This window comes from Lagenorhynchus albirostris, chromosome 1, assembly GCF_949774975.1.
Source record: "Lagenorhynchus albirostris chromosome 1, mLagAlb1.1, whole genome shotgun sequence".
NCBI lineage: Eukaryota > Metazoa > Chordata > Mammalia > Artiodactyla > Delphinidae > Lagenorhynchus > Lagenorhynchus albirostris.
In genome coordinates, this window is record NC_083095.1 from 28,827,068 (window position 1) to 28,844,363 (window position 17,296).

Genomic DNA, 17,296 nt, shown 5'->3' on the forward strand with positions numbered 1-17,296 from the left:
CATTTTGTTAACTGTCTTCTCATTCTTTTTGTAGTTCCTCTCTGTTCCTTTTCTCTCTTTCTCTCTTCCCTTGTGGTTTGACTGTTTTCTTAGTGTTATGTTTAGATTCCTTTCTCATTTTCCTTTATATATTTACTATAAGTTTTCTCTTTGTGGTTACCATGAAGTTCACATATAACACCTTATGTATATAACAGTCTTTATGTAAGTTGATAGTAACTTAATTTTGAACACATTCCAAAGCTTTATATTTTTACTCCCCCCTGTGCTTTATATCTTTGATGACACATTTTACATCTTTTAATGTATCCCTTAACTATGGTATTTTCATTAATTTTAATACTTTTGTCTTTTGCCCTTTATAAGTGATTGATCTACTACCTTTATTATTTATTTATTTACATATTCCAGTGAGATTTTTACTTATAATGTTTTCTTTTTATTCGTTAGTGCCTCTTCTTTTTAGCTTAGGGGAGTTCCTTTAACATTTGCTGCATTTGCTGAAAGGCCAGTTTAGTGGTGATGAACTCTACTTTTGCTTACCTGGAATACTCTTAATGTGTCCTTCAATTCGGAATGATAACCTTGCTGGGTAGAGAATTTTCAGTTGGCAGTTTTTTCCTTTCAGCCCTTTGAGTATATCATGCTACTCTCTTCTGGCCTATAAAGTTTCTGCTGAAAAGTCTGTTCAAACACCTATGGTGTTTCCTTTGTACATAATAGGTTGCTTTTCTCTTGTTGCTTTTAAGATTCTCTCTCTTTAACTGTTACCATTTTAATTATAATGTTTCTTGGTGTGATTCTCTTTGGGGACATCTTACTTGGAATTCTCTAGGCTTCCTGGACCTGGATGTCTCTTTCCTTCCCAGATGAGGAAGTTTTCGGCCATTATTTCTTCAAATACTTTTTCTGGCCATTTCTCTCTCTCCTCTCCATCTGGGACCCCTATAATGCAAATGTTTTTCTGCTTGATGTTGTCCCAGAGATGCCTTATGGTATCCCTGCTTCTTTTAATTCTTTTTCTCATTTTTCTGCTCTGAGTGTTTTCCATTGCTTTGTCTTCCATCTCATTGATTCGTGCTCCTATTTCATCCATTCTGCTGTTGAACCTCTCGTGTATTTTTCAGTTATAACCTTTAGTACTTTTTATATTTTCTCTCTCTGTTAAAGTTCTCCTGTGTTCATCTATTCTCCTGAGATTAGTGAGCATCTTTATGACCATTATTTTTGCTTTTATTTTCATTTATTTATTTAATTTTTGACTGCATTGGGTCTTAATTGCTGTGCATGGGCTCTCTCTAGTTGCAGCGAGCTGGGGCTACTCTTCATTGCAGTGCGCAGGCTTCTCATTGCAGTGGCTTCTCTTGTTGTGGAGCATGGGCTCTAGATACCCGGGCTTCAGTAGTTGCAGCACCTGGATTCAGTATTTGTGGCCCGTGGGCTCAGTAGTTGTGGCACACGGGCTCTAGAGCACAGGCTCAGTAGTCATGGCACATGGGCTTAGTTGCTCTGCAGCATGTGGAATCTTCCCAGACCAAGGATTGAACCTGTGTCCCCTGCATTGGCAGGCAGATTCTTAACTGCCCCTGGCCAGGCCGGGGCTCACTGGAGTGGGGTGGGCTGGTGACCCACGGGGGGAGTGCGAGCCCGGGACCGGGCCGTGCCCCGTGGAAACGCGCTGCACGGACATACACGGTGCTGCCCTCGCGGTGGAGCTGCCGCGACTCGGCCTCGCTCCTGTTCTCAGTGCCAGTTCTGATGGCTGGTGATGTTTGCACCTGAAAATAAAGGGGTGTTGTGCCTCTGCCTATGGCCATTATTTTAAACTATCAGGTCAGTGTTTTTAATCTCAACTTCATAAAGGTCTTTTTCTGGGTATTTGCCTTGGTCTTTGGTTTGGAACAAATTCCTGTCTCCTCATTTTGCCTCTCAGTGTTACATGTAATTAGGCGAAATGGCTAGCGCCCTCACTCTCGAAAGAGTGGTCCTGGGTAGGAGCTGTTCTGTGTGGTCCAGAAGCACAGTCTCCCCTGACCACCAGAGCCAGGCACTCTATGGGCATCACCTGTGTGGGCTGCTTGAGTCTGATGGCTGTGACAGCGTTGCATAGGGCGGGGCTGGGAGCTCTCACCTAGCCAACTGTGGCTCGGCCACTGTGCGGGGAGAGCAGGGTTCAAGTCACTGGTGCAATTCAATTGCGGCTGAGCTGCAGCGTGCGGTGGATGGAACTTGGGGTGCCTGTCCAGGCTGATGACAGCTCAGCTGCTGTCAGGGGAAGGTGGACACTTGCTGGCCCAGTTGTGACTTGTCTGCTGCCTTGGGTGAGCAGGGCTCGGGGTTCTGCCTGGTCCAGTTTTGGCTCAGCTACTCTGCAGAGAGGGTTGCAGCTCCGTCTCTGTGCGGGTTGGGTGGGGCTCAGGGCAGGGTGCCTCCCAGGCCAATTGTGGCTCGGCTGCTGTGTGGGGAGGGCAGGACGATTGCCAGGTTGCGTTGCACCTGGGGTTCTGCACAGGGTGGGATGCTCGCCCAGCCTGGTTGTAGTGCAAGGTGGGCAGAGCATGCCCTCCCGTGCTAGCAGGCTAGAGGAAGGGCACCAAAAATGGCTCCTGTAGGCTTGTCACCAGCAACTTAGATTGAGCTTGCAAAAATGGTGTCCACTAGTGCTTCCGTCCCCGATAAAGACGCTACAGGTTCTTGTCTTGCTGTCAGCCACTTTAAAGTTAGTAAATGGGTCTACCTCACTTATGGTCTAGGGGCTTTTCAATCTGTTGCTTTTGTGCTGGATCTCAGGGCCAGTGGGTTTGTATGAGAATCCTCTGAGAGTGGGATCTCTGTTCCCTATGGTTCTATGATTCGCCTGGTCTTAGTACCAATTGAGTTTCAAAATCAGATTTTTTTCAGGTGTGAGGGTCGTCTTTCCAGTGCTGGCCCCCAGGGTCGGGCTGCCTGATGTGGGGCACAATCCATTCACACCTTGAGGGAGAATTCTGTATTTATGGGATCCCTCCTTATTGTGGGGTCACAGCATCTAGGGTGAGGTCCCAGGTAAGGCCACGTCTGTGCCTCTTCTACTATTTTTGATGTAACTTTGTCTTCTGTTTTGGAGGTGCATGTTCTCAGGTCCTTTTCAGAGGAAAGGTATTCCAACTGTAGCTGTAAATTAGGTATGTCCATGGGAGGAAGTGATTTCAGAGTTTTCCTATGGCATCTTGGACTGCTCCGACTCACATTTGCATCTTTAAACAATGTTTTTTTGTTTTGCCAACTTTTGAGTCTTACGTAAATGAGAACATTATTTTCACTTGGTCAAAGTTAATTTTTATTTAGCTGTATGCAAATCTTATGAGTGCATTCTACTTAAAAAAGTAACATCTTTATGTGGTATGATTTATATTCCATAAAACTCATTTACTTCAAGTGTACAGTTCGGTGTTTTTAGTATATTCACGAGGTTGTACAACCATCACCACTACTTAATTCCAGAACATTTTCATCATCCCCCAAAGAATCCCAGTACCCATTAGAAGTCATCTCCATTTCCCCACAACCGTCTTTATTTCCAGTCCTGGGTAATCACTAATCTACTTTCTGTCTCTGTAGATTTGTTTATTCTGGGTAGTTCTAATAAAGGAAGTCATAAATATGTGGTCTTTTGTGACTAGCTTCTTTTCCATGTAATGCTGTCAAGTTTCATCCATGTCATAGCATGTATCAGTACCTCCTTCCCTCTTTATTGCTAAATAGTCCATTAAATTGATATGCCAAATTTCATTATCCATTCATCGACTGATGGACATTTGAGTTGTATCCACTTCTTGGCTACTAGGAATACCGTATCAGTGAACAGTCCTGTATTTAAGTTTTTGTGTGTTTTGCAGTTCTCATTTGTTGTGGATACATAACTAGGAACGGGATTGCTGGGTCATACTGCAATTCTGTGTTTAATTTTTGAGGCAAAGCAAGGCTTCCAAAGTGGCTATGCCATTTTACAATCCCACCAGCAGTGTATGAGGGTTCCAATTTCATCACCCCCTCACCAGCACTTTTTCTTCTTTTTTTTTATTGTAGCCATTCTAGTGAGTATAAAGTGGTATCTCACTGTAGCTAAATTTGCATTTTCCTGAAGCCTAATGATATTGTGCATCTTTTCATATGCTTATTGGCCATTTGTAGATCTTCTCTGGGGAAATGTCTATTGAGAACCATTGCCTACAGAAAAGGGAACCCTCTTGCACTGTTGGTGTGAATGTAAATTGATAGAGCCACTATGGAGAACAGTATGGAGGTTCCTTAAAAAACTAAAAATAGAATTACCTTATGACCCGGCAATACCACTACTGGGCATATAGCCAGAGAAAACCATAATTCAAAAAGACACATGCACCCCAATGTTCATTGCAGCACTATATACAATAGCCAGATCATGGAAGCAACCTAAATGCCCATTGACAGACAAATGGCTAAAGAAGATGTGGTATATATATACAATGGAATATTACTCAGCCATAAAAAGGAACGAAATTGGGTCATTTGTAGAGACGTGGATTAATCTATAGACTGTCATACAGAGTGAAGTAAGTCAGAAAGAGAAAAACAAATATCGTATATTAACGCATATATGTGGAACCTAGAAAAATGGTATAGATGAACCGGTTTGCAGGGCAGAAACTGAGACACAGATGTAGAGAACAAACATATGACACCAAAGGAGGAAAGAGGCATGGGGTGGGCGTGGGGGGGTGGTGTGATGAATTGGGAGATTGGGGCTGACATATATATAGTAATATGTATAAAATGGATAACTAATAAGTACTTGCTGTATAAAAAAATAAATAAAATTTTAAAAAATAGTATCTTATTGAATAACATAATTGGCACTTCAGAGAAATAACTCTCATGTGATGGAAAACCATGCAAAACTTCACCAGATTATTGAAATACAAGTGCCTATGAAAAGCTAATTTTCTTTAAAATACTGTCTTTTTAGGGGGAAATGCTTCCAGAATAAACGATATCATGTGTTTAAAAAAAAAGACACTCGCCTTATTCTCAGACGACAAATTAACTAGCAAAGCAAGCCAGTTTAAGTCCAGTCCCTAAATCCACTGTAAGGCTCTCTGCATTAAAGGCCTCACGCACCAGGGGGCAGCAGGAAGCCGCGCAGGCGGCCAGCTCGCTGCCGAGCTCGGCGCGGAGAGAACTGTGCTGCACCTGGGCGGAGGCGGGCGCCGGGCTCAGCTGCACCGCCAGCCGACACGGCGCGTGGTGGACGGTCACCTCCACTTTGAGGGGGTTTTCATCACTCCCCTCGGCATCCTGCAGAGGAGGCATCCTCCGAGCCGGCCGGCGTTAGGCTCCCCAGGAGCACCATGGGCTCCACGCCCCTGAAGTCGCCGCCCAGAGCTCGGAGATCGGTCCCTGGCCGGGTCCAACACCTCCCGCCCCACTGCCGTCCGCCTCATTGCCGGCAGGCGAGAGGAAGAGGCGGCCTCGATCACTGAACCCCAAAGGGCCCCGCTCCCTGGGGCCTAAGCCTTCCACTTTAATACCCAGGAGCTTATTGGTTAGTCCAGTCTTGCGCTTGACGGCCAGGGTCGCGGCCTTTTGGGAGGAAAGGGATGATGTGGAGACAGACTTCCGAAGCTGGACGGGAGTCCCGGGAGTTCGGAGCACGGCCTGAGCCGCCAGTCACTGGGTGCAGGAATCTTTGCGGGCGGCTTTGAGCGCAGGCACACAGACGTGGCTTTGGCGCAAGGGGAACTGGGCTCAGTAGGCGGGGCGGGGCCGGGAGCAGGGGCGGGGCCGGCCGGAGTGCAGCAGGAGGGGCTGGGCCCGGAGGGGCGTGGCCCGGCGGGGAAAAAGCAGGCCGGGTCTCAAGAGGACCTGGACTGGTTCCTGGGGCGTCACTCAGTAGAGAGCTGCAAAAAGGGGCGACTTAGGAGGGCCCGGGGTCGGTTGTGCTTTTGGAGATCCCGAAGTGGGACCGTCCGGAAGAGGCAGGAGCTTATACCTAGCCTACCCTTCGACGTGTCGAGAATGAGAAATTAATGATTTCTGACAAAATGCCTCCGGTCGCCTTCTCTAAAATCCCTCTCTGGCCATCAGGAGACACTGTTCCCTAAACTTAGTTGGAGGCTCCATGTACTAGGCTCCCGCCAAATCCCTTTTCTTGCTTGAGGTTATTTTTGCCTGGATTAATAAAGACTGTTAAAAAAGAAAAAAAGACTGTCGAGATTAAAGTTTAAACGTTTCAGATGAGGCAGAGTACAGATGTATATACACTGTGGAAATAATCTATATTGTCCTGTGGCCTGACATAATTATTAAAAATGTATATTTTTACATGAGGGGAAAATAACTTACATTATATGACATTTATGGTTTGTTTTTTAAAAGAAAAAGGCATAGAACTCACAAAATAAAACTGTCCATGTATACAAAATGGTTCTCGAAGGCTACACTTCAAGTTGGTAACAGTAAATACCTCTGGGAGAAGACTGCGATTGAGCAATGAGTTAAGAGGTTTTAAAATTTTATCTGTATTACTTGAATCTTTTACAATGAAGAATGTACTTATATATGTAATTTAAAATTTGTTTTCCAGTATAGAATTCTATCTTAAAATGTACATGTAAAATGAGGTTAATTAACCCAGGTAAAACCATTCTATTAAACTGCTATGTCAAGTAAGATGTGTGGATATGTAATCCTGAATTCCCTTTGGAACAATCTCATTTTCAGATATATATCTTATCCCTCTTACCCCATAAATAAGATTGTAATTATCATGTATTCTGATTTATGGATGGAAAATATTTGCCACTGAAAGCACATGGTTACTGGACCAACAACCCTGTCTTTTTGAAAAGTACTTGTTTAAAGTCTCTCTGTCTTTGGAGAATACATGGTTGACCCCCAGTTTTAGAAAACAACTCAAGTAATTTTTTTAAAAAAATAAATTTATTTATTTATGGCTGCGTTGGGTCTTCGTTGTTCACGAGCACTTTCTCTAGTTGCGGCGAGCCGGGGCTACTCTTCGTTGCGGTGTGTGGGCTTCTCATCGCAGTGGCTTCTCTTGTTGCGGAACACAGGCTCTAGGCACGCGGGCTTCAGTAGTTGCAGCATGTGGGCTCAGTAGTTGTGGCTCACGGGCTTAGTTGCTCCGTGGCATGTGGGATCTTCCCGGACCAGGGCTTGAACCTGTGTCTCCTGCACTGGCAGGCGGATTCTTAACCACTGCGCCACCAGGGAAGTCCCTAACTCAAAGAATTTTGACTTCTGCCGCCCACATCCATCATTATAGTGGCCATAAATATTGGATGTTGTGCATCTCTGCATGTACCACCTGAAAAAACAGAATGCTTCCCACAAGCTTTTATGTTTCCAGTGTGCAAAGACCATTTAAAATGAATGTACACAATAGCTTAACCATGATACTCTGAAAGAATTAAGAAGTGTTTGTGGTTTTCAGTTTGCTGAGAATTGTAACAGGTTTATACAAATATTTCTTAAAGGATCAGTGGTTGACGAAAACATGTATCAATATTTGCTTTCAAAATGGTTCATTGGCCTTTCTCATCCTGATGGAAGTACATTCAAGGGCATTAGGCGTACAAACAAAAGCAGAACAATGGGCTGAATTTGGTTATATTTTATGATTTTTTGTTTTTGAATATATGATCCAACTTTTTTTTTTTTTTTGGCTGTGTTGGGTCTTTATTTCTGTGCGTGGGCTTTCTTTAGTTGCGGCGAGTGGGGGCCACTCTTCATCGCGGTGCGCGGGCATCTCACTGTCGCGGCCTCTGTTGCGGAGCACAAGCTCCAGACACGCAGGCTCAGTAGCTGTGGCTCACGGGCCCAGTTGCTCCGCGGCGTGTGGGATCTTCCCAGACCAGGGCTCGAACCCGTGTCCCCTGCATTGGCAGGCAGATTCTCAACCACTGCGCCACCAGGGAAGCCCTTGATTTGTTTTTTGTTGCTGTTGTTGTTTTTAAGTGTCTCCAACTAAGTTTCTTTTAGGCTTCAACTTCTTTGAGCCACTAAGCATCAAGGAAAAATTACTGACTGTCATTGAAAAACAAAAATCAGTATGTTAAAAAATGGTTCCTTATTTCTTATTTTGAGTCTAAACTCTCCATCTCCCTCTCATGGGTGGGTCAAATAGTGGGCAGTGGGGGGCACGCTGGTCACACCCCTGTGTCTGTGATGCCTGTGGCAAAAAGACTGCTGGAATAGGTCTCTGCGGTGAGGAGAGCTCAATAAAATGGTGGTTTCCAAAATAAATACATAAATCTGAACTCTCCAATTTGGCTTATGGAGCCTCCATTATGGGACCCTAACTTATCGTTGACTTTCCAGCTAAGTAATCCTCACCAGTCAGCTCTGCACTATTTGAGCTTCTCTCCTCAGGTTGGAAGGCTGTAGAGCCAAATGGTTAATGAAGGCCATGGACTTTGGAGTTGGACTGGCCCAGTTCTCTCATCAACCAGATATATTTCTTAACCCTCCTGGGTCTCAATTTCCTCAGCTGAAATAATAAGAGCTAATATTTGAGAGTTTAAATATGTTACGTGCTTTACTTGGATGACCTAATTTAATCACAACAGCCCAATGAAGTAGTTTCTATTCTTATCACTATAATTATCCCCACTTTATAGATGAGGAAATCGAGGCTTAGAGAGGTTAATAACTTACCCAAGGTCACACAGTAAGCGATGGAGCCTGGGATTTATACCTACTGTAGAGGCAACCTTGAGGGTACTACCCTTTACATCATTTAATGTTTCTTAGTAAGACAGCCTTTGGGAGAAACTGATTTCTAAGCTTTGATTTTATTTTATGAAGGCTGTAAATTTTGTGTAACTGATTAGGTTTCCTTCTCTGCATAAACCACTAGAAAACAAATGACTGAACGAGTGGCCCAATCAAGGCAAGTATATAGGCCTCATAGTAAGCACCATTGTGTTGACCTCATTTCTGGCTCCATTTTATGGATACCTTTTCTGTTTCTCCCTTTTAATTCACATTTACCATATTTTAGGTAGCTTTGTAACAACCTGAAATTCTCTTTCAAATCTTAGAGACAGGGGGCCATATATGATCAACTCTGAGGGGAAAGTGACCAAATATCTTAGTCAGTATAGGGCATTCCAAGGCTACTTTATTAGTAAGGAAGAAATTAGGATGTAGGGCCATCCCTACACCTAGTGCTTTAGTACACAGATATGTTGAGTCATCACCCTCATGTTTAAGCTTCTGGTGTTACCTTTCCACCCCTCACTTCTCTCACCCTCCCAGCCGTTTTCCTTATAACTTCTTCCTATGATACCCCAGCCCAAAGGCATCTCTAGAGTAGCAGGACCACCTCAGAGTGAGTTAAAGCACAGGCTCTAAGGATTCAAATCACAGAAAATTATACTCATAGTGAATAAATACACTCAACACGTATTTTTAACAATTGGTCAAAATTAAGTAAGGAACCCTTCTCATTAGATTAAGATCTAATGGGCATTTGCTTGAATAGACTCAAATTGGTGAAAGACAGTATGTGCCCAGCAAGCCAAGTGATGTGTCTCAGAAAAATGTTCTTGCACTCAGGGAACACCCTCTGCTCTGGTCTCATGACTCTAGATAGTGCCCAGTATAAGGCAATGGATTGAGATAGACTGATCCCAGTCCTTCCCAGTAGGAATGTAATAGGAACCGATGGTACCAGGAAGAAGTCTAATTTGTCAGGCATAACCTGACATCCAAAGATTAAGTCCTGAAAATCTATTGGCATCGAGGCATTTCTCTAGGTAGCCAAGTACTGAGATTGAGAATTCAGACGGTAAATACAGAGGAAGTATATCAACAGTATATATCAATAAACTGTTTTGCTTACAGCAATTTTTTTTGGTAAAGGATTCAATTTTACTTTGTAAAGTATCCTTTGAATTTTAAATTCAAAATTTGTAAAGGATACTTTATCAGTAAGGAAGAAATCGAAGTCTAGGGCCTCATTCATAAAATAAAAGCAAAGCTTAGGATACTAAGTATGTCAATGCCCCCAATCTTCAAAGTGGGGTTCAGAAACAAGAACGAAGCAGAGTCCATTCCTTAAGGGGCTCAAGTGCGCAGGTTCCCAAGGTTCAGACATGGTCAGTTAGGACCCAAAGAGTATATGGGACTCTTAGCAGTACAAAAGCTCAGTCCTCAGAACCAGAACAGAAGGCCAAATCTAGGCCAGCAGTTGAGACTTGGGCAGGCACTTCTTACATTTTTCCTGCTTAAGGTTAAGATTGGTCCTACAGATCAGATCAGAGTTAAGCCTATACACTGGGAAAAGTTCAGGGGAGAAAGGGATGGACCCAGCAGTGAAGAGAGTAGTGTTGCTAAGGCTCAGAATCCAGTAGGACCTGACAATGAAGCTGAGATGGTTGCTTTGTTACAAAACGGTTCCTAGGTTCTCTGGAAAACCTAATACATGTTGTATGACTAGGATTTTTATTAACAGTATATGGTCTATGATTACAATGTTACAATTTGCTGGGCTTGACAGATTTTTTACCATTGAGGTGTTTATGGAAGAAAGTTTGGATTTGCTGCCAGGCATCTACCTGTGCCCTTGAGTGAGCCTTTGGCTCACCTCCATAGAATACTGGTTGGTCCAAAACTGCATGCACAGAGGCTCTACAAAGAGGAAAATAAGGCGGATCAATACAATGGCCAGTTCCTGGGTAGTAGATTATCTGGGGTCTGTCTTTCCCATGGGCTTGTAACCGTTCAGAGGCTATCTGGGCATAGAATTCACTCTTCCAGTTATGATCATCCATGCCAACGATAAACAGGAAGGGTCCCTGGGCCTTTTCCAATGGAATAAGACTTCGGTGGTTGGGTTTCTCCAGTGGGTCATTCCAAATATCCTCCAAATTCAAAACGCCTGACTCAGTGATTTTATATTTTCCTGGGTCACTGCTGAGATTAGGAATAATCATATCCTTGTAATGCAGAGGAGCTATTGTGTTGGCCACACAGGCATTAATAACTGCAGTAGCTGTGATGCCCTTCAAGAAAGAGGCCATTGAGAGACACAGGTCACCTCCTTTGGAGAAGCCAAGAAGCCCAACACTAGGGCCTTTCACCTGATGAAAAGAGAGAAAGAAAGAGAGAGAGCACAAGTCTAGAATTCATGAAGGGAGAACTTAAACTGTGATTTTACATTGTCTAGGCAGCTTTCTCACATGTCATTTGCTTCCCTTTCTTATGCAACAATCCACAAAGTTCAAACGTATCTTCTAATAAGCAAATCAATTTTTTTTTTTGTCTGCGCTGGCACGGCATGCAGGATCTTAGTTCCCTGACCAGGGATTGAACCCGTGTCCCCTCCATTGGGAGCACGGAGTCTTTACCACTGGACTAACATGGAAGTCCCAAACAAATCAATTAATTTCCTGGTACACAGGCCCTCCACTAACATTTATGGTGACTAGGTCAAGAGTACACACAGAGGCCCATATACCCTATACCTAAATACTTAAAAGTTATAAATATTTGAAAATTAAATAAAATATATTCTTTTCTGCTACCTTGATAAATATACCTCCATAACAACTTATAAGGTCAGGTTCAAATTTCATATCTTAGAACTTCCTGGATTCTGTACTAGAACATGGCATGTGGGGAGAGCCAGCCCCTGGCCCTAGTCCCTGGTCCTTGGCCAACTCTCTTTCTCTTCCCATCCCTGCCTGGCTCCATCATGTACCATAAGGGCCCTCTCACACATGCGTTTGGACACCCTAGCCTGTATGTTTAAGGCCTAGGTGTGTTCACATTAATGGACCCAGAGAAGAGGCATAGGGCTTGGAAGCAGGATCAGAGCTGGTTGGAAGATAATTGTGGGGTTCCAGATCCAAAGGGCATGGTGTGAGGGGCACATGGGTTCCAGGTAGACACATTCCCTTGGCCCCTCAAACTCCGCACCCTGTGGTCAGGGATGCAGCCAAAGGAAGGCCAGAGAGTGGTCATCTAAAACAAAAGGTCCAGAGCAGAAGCCCCTCTTGCCTAGGTCTAAGGGCAGAACTGATAGTATATATTGGTCTCTTCTTGTTCCTGGGGGCTTATATCCCATAGATAAACCAGTCATCGCAGTTCATGATCATCTAGGTTTTAGCAGCTCTATTGAGACCAGTCCCTGAATTCTAACAGAGTTAGACCTTGCAGTACATCTTACTCCTTAACATTAGAATGTTTGGGTTTCTTTAAGTCTAGATAGTAGCAAAGACTATGTATTCCATTGATAATCATACCAAAATGTTTTAATTAATTTTTCCAGTCTCATATAAGAACTTTCTCTACAAAACCACAATACCATTAACACACTTAACAAAATTAATGGTTCCTTAATATCATCGAATACACACCCCTATTCAAATGTCACCAATTGTCTCAAAAATCTCTTTACAGTCACTTTTTTCTCTATACATTTACATTAATCTTTTTTTTTTTTTGGGGGGCCGTGCTGCACAGCATGCGGGATCTTAGTTCCCCAACCAGGGATCAAACCCCCATCCCCTGCAGCAGAAGCGCGGAGTCTTAACCACTGGACTACTGGGGAAGTCCCTACCTTACTCTTACAAATGAGAAAAACTGAATTCCAGAAAGGGAAACTGCCTTATTCAGGATTATAATGCCACTTGGTGGTAGACACAGAACCAGAACTTAAGGTTAGTAACTTTTTAGTCTAGCTCTTTGAATTCTGGTCAAGAACTAAAGGGAACTAAACAGTTGAGTCTTAAGGGGTTGGAGAGAGATGGGCAGAAATGAAAATAATAATCCTAACAACTTTTGAAGGAGCCTTTGTGTCTCATGGCATATTTCCAGCCCTGGGTGTCCTGGTAGAGCTTTTGGATCCAGCCCTGTGTCTGCTCTACCCCCTCTCCTCTGCATTCAGGTGAGCACCAGAACCCACCTTTGGATGTTGCAGCATGAAGTCCACAGCTTCTTCAAAGTACTCCAGGCACACGTTATTCAAATATTTAGGGAGGTCTTCAAATCTGAAATAAGCCAGAGCGAGCACAGCAAAACCATGTCCAGCCAGGAGGCTGGCCCTGTATTCACAAAGGCCACCACCACTTCCAAAAAGATCGAGGATTCCAGGGAATGGTCCTGTGCCTGGAGAGCACCACAAATCATAAGGAGTTTTAGACACTCAAAAGACATTCTTGGGTTTCAGATTTTGGCAGTCAGCAAAGAGAAGTTTTTAAAGCAAGGAAGGTTGTGGGTGGGAGTTTGGTGGAAAAGGACTCTTTTTACTTTGTCTTTTTTTTTTTAATAAACTTTGGGGAGAAGGGAGGGGGGAAAAATGCCTTATTTTCTCCGTAATTTTTCATATATTTGCAAAAAACAACAACGATAATATAAACCAAATTAGAAATAACATAAGATGAAATGTACATTTTCCACCAAATTTTCCTCAAAAAAACCCCCCAGAAACTGAGAATGCTTTGACAGCTGTAAAGCACTCTACATATACAGGGGATTATTAGAATATACTCCCCACCTCCTTTACACCCTCTGCTCCAGCCTTCAAGAACGCCATTCCTAAATGTGCTATGCTCTCTTTGGCCCTGAAAATGGTGTACACTATTCTCCTCCCCTCTCCACCATTTCTGAACTGGTTGACTCATCAGTCTTCAAATCTAAGTTTAGAGCTCCCTTCCTGGAAGACTTCCCAGATGCCCTCCAAGGCTGAGTTGAATTACATAGCCTTTGATATGTTCCCACCAGCACCCTGGGCCTGTACCTCCCCTATCATAGCACTTACCACACTTACAGATCCAAGTATAGCTGCCGGTATCCTCTATTAGGCGGTAGGTACAGTGAGGCCCATGTCTGAATTTGCTAGCTACTGTATGTAGCATAGTCCTTGATTTAACACATATTTGTTAAATAATTGAACTTTTCTGCATTATTTACAAAAAGCCTTTGAGTCAGAAAACAATAAATTTTAAATGGGCCACAGAGTAGATACTAAAATAGTTAACAACTGACTTGATTGAAATATCGCAGCTGGGCAGTGAAAGATTTTTTTTTTTGAAATATTTTTTAAAAAATTAAAGTCTTTAGGAGATTCTTATTGAATCAGTCAGTATGATTTATTGAGCTCTTATTATATCCCTGTGTAAGCCTCTAGGCATACAGAGATATGGAGATGTATAAGTCGCAATTCCAGACCCAGGAGTTCACAGTTGAGTGGGCAGGGCTAGTTAAGGCTGTGAATTGCTGAAGAGCTGTAAGAATAAAGCAGGGCCTCCTGTTTTGGAGAATAATCACAGAATTCAGTTTAGGAATTCTGTGAGCAGTGGCAACTCCAGCATTTCTATATAGCAGGGGTTTCAGTCAGGAATTTGGTTGGAAGGGGTGGGTCAATTGTCTTGTTTACAGGCCACTTTTACCTACCAAGCACCTTGTTTTTACTTAGACTAGGGTTTCTCAACCTTAGCACTATAGACATTTTGAGTAAGATATTTCTTTGTTGTGGGGCTGTCCCATGGATTGTAGATGTTTAGCACCTACCCACTAGATGCCAATAGCACCCTCTCCAATTGTGACAATCAAAATGTCTCCAGGGCTTCCCTGGTGGCGCAGTGGTTGAGAGTCCACCTGCCGATGCAGGGGACACGGGTTCGTGCCCCAGTCCAGGAAGATCCCACATGCCGCGGAGCAGCTAGGCCCGTGAGCCATGGCCGCTGAGCCTGCGCGTCCGGAGCCTGTGCTCCGCAACGGGAGAGGCCACAACAGTGAGAGGCCCACGTACCGCAAAAAAAAAAAAAAAAAAAAAAGTCTCCAGATATTACCAATTGCCCCTGGAGTGGAAGAGAATCATTCCAGGTTGAGAAACACTGACAGACTGTTTATTATGGGGGAGGGGACCTTCAGGGAGTTTTTCTGTTTGTTTTTTAGTATTATGGGGCACTGCCTCTATCTCTGGGTTTTAGTTTCCTTTGAAGTTTGATGTGAAAGAAAGCCCAAATCACTCCTGCACACCAGCAGAAGTACTGCCTAATATTAGTATCTGAGACACAGCTGCATGGCTGGCACATAGCAGCATAAATACACTTTTTGAGTACTCTGAATGAACTTTTAGCATATAGCTGAGGGAATGGCAGTACCTCCAGGAAGTGTCCTGAAATTTAGAGGAGAACCTTCCACCCAGAATTCATGATAGACTTTGGAGCTTGGGGACGAATTTAGGGAAGTTCCACGACCACGGGGTTCCCTAGACAGGCAAGGGGCCGCCCAGGGTCTCAGGACTCTACCTGGCTTTCCACAACAGCCTGGGAAGAGGGCTGCTCACCTGGCGGCAGGAAGAGCGTGGCGCGCACCCGGCCCACGCGCACGGGCTCGCGCCGCACCCCCGGCGCCAGGAAGTCGCGCTCGTTCACCGCCCGGCCCAGGAGCCCTCCGGCTTCCGGGTCGTGGCCATCGAGCACCTCCAGCTCCACGGCGAAGGGCGTCTGTACGTCCCGCTTCACCAGCCGCAGCAAGGGCTTCTCGGGCTCTAAAGCCCAGAGGAGCCCCATGGGCTCGAGGCCCGTGAAGCTGCCGCCCAGCGCGGGCGCGCGCTCGAGGTCCAGCTGGCCGTGGGCGTCGGCGCAGTAGCGCGCGTGGGCTCGGAAGAGCTCGTCCTTCTCGTCGCGCAGGGACGCGCGCAGCGTGACCGGTTGTCCCGGGGCCAGGCCGCGCACGGCGATGCGCACGGGCTCGTCCCAGCGGCAGCGGCCCGCAGGCTCCAGCGTCACCGTCGCCGCCATCTGGATCCCAGCAGAGAAGGGGCGGCCCGGCGGAGTCAAGGGTAGGGCCTGGCGTCTCTCCACCTCCCTGGGAGGCAGTCGCAATTGGAACGTTTGCGCTACTCCCGTTGGGCGGCCGAAGGGACACTTGCTAAACCGCTTTGTGAAGTCTCCCGGAGTTTGTGCAGTCCACTACTGCCTGCCTGGAAGAGTATCTGCTAAAATAAGAGTTTTATGGTAATTATTAATCCTGCGGTCCAATATGGAGAGTGTCGAAATAGAAGTACAAAGATTGGTGACAGCTAAAGGATTGGGAAAGATACCGGGCAGTTCCAAGAAGTTTGAGTATTGTTGACTTAAAAAAAATGCACAGCGTGAAGAGTTGTGAGTTAAGTTTTATTTGGGGTTTATTTGGGGCAAAATGAGGACTGCAGCCCTGGAAACAGCATTTCAGATAACTCTGAGAAACTGCTCCAAGGAGGCGGGGGGGGGGGGGCGGGGGGGGGCGGGCAGGAGCCAGGATATATGAGTTTTGCAACCAAGGGAAGGTAGTCGGGAAGTCAAAAGATTGTTAATTAAAGAAAACCAGATATCTCAAGTTAAGGAATTTAGTGCTTTTCTATGTATGGGAAGATGCAAGAGTCTGGGCTCACTGAAATCATTCCTTTGCTATGCGCCTCAGCTATCTGGGGCCAGTACCCTGTATTTTCACATCCTCAGTTTCCTCAGTGCTCATTGCAGGAAGTGGCTGCAGTCTGATGGCTGCTAGATGGCAGGTATTCTTTTCAGCCCTGAGTTTCCTCAGGGCTCACGGGCTCACGTTGGAGGGTTGCAATCGTTGATGACTGTGACATCCTTTGTTTATTGATATGGCAGGAAATATTCCATTTATAAATATTCCAGGGCTTCCCTGGTGGCGCAGTCGTTGAGAGTCTGCCTGCCGATGCACGGGACACGAGTTCGTACCCCGGTCCGGGAAGATCCCACGTGCCGCGTAGCGGCGGAGCGGCTGGGCCAGTGAGCCATGGCCGCTGAGGCTGCGCGTCTGCAGCCTGTGCTCCGCAACGGGAGAGGGCACAACAGGAGAGGCCCGCGTACCACACACACACACACACACAAATATATATATATATTCCATTCGATTTATAAATGTTTGATTTATCAGTATTAAAAAGCATCCCAGGTGATTGTAATTAAAGGGATCACTGGAAACATAGTCCTAATCCTACCCTTAACCCTCAATCCTTCACTGAGCCTTTTTCCTAGAGCTAAGGATACCTACAATGGCTTCCAGAGCAGGGAGATGTTTCTGGAGAGAGAACTTCCTGGGTTCCAGTCTGATCCTGCTCCTTAATAGCGTGGTGATTCTTAGCAAGTTACATAATTAAGCTTCTGAATCCAGTTTCCTTATCTGTAAAGGATTTCTTTTTCTTTTTTGCAGTAATTTTAATAATGAGTAATTTTACTATCTGAATTAGGTTTAGGACACCTGTTTAAATCCCACCTTCACAGATTATGACAAA

At 44.9% G+C, this 17,296-nt stretch overlaps 1 protein-coding gene across 5 annotated transcripts; it reads right to left on the reverse strand.

Annotated features, from left to right (window-relative positions):
- Window positions 1–10,466: 10,466 nt before the first annotated feature.
- On the reverse strand, window positions 10,467–15,899 carry LOC132514557 (acyl-coenzyme A thioesterase 6-like). Of its 5 annotated transcripts, XM_060139452.1 has the most exons (4): window positions 15,300–15,329; window positions 13,805–13,905; window positions 12,950–13,152; window positions 10,467–11,123 (listed from the first exon to the last, which is right to left on the reverse strand). In XM_060139452.1, the coding sequence occupies exons 2-4, from the start codon at window positions 13,899–13,901 to the stop codon at window positions 10,518–10,520; spliced, it is 906 nt and encodes a 301-aa protein (XP_059995435.1). In that variant the 5' UTR covers window positions 13,902–13,905; window positions 15,300–15,329; the 3' UTR covers window positions 10,467–10,517. The 5 variants fall into 5 exon arrangements, with proteins under 5 accessions (XP_059995435.1, XP_059995445.1, XP_059995426.1 ...); XM_060139462.1 differs by lacking the exons at window positions 13,805–13,905; window positions 15,300–15,329 and adding an exon at window positions 15,338–15,899 and having other exon boundaries at window positions 10,467–10,671; XM_060139443.1 differs by lacking the exons at window positions 13,805–13,905; window positions 15,300–15,329 and adding an exon at window positions 15,338–15,823.
- Between the last annotated feature and the right edge of the window lie 1,397 nt (window positions 15,900–17,296).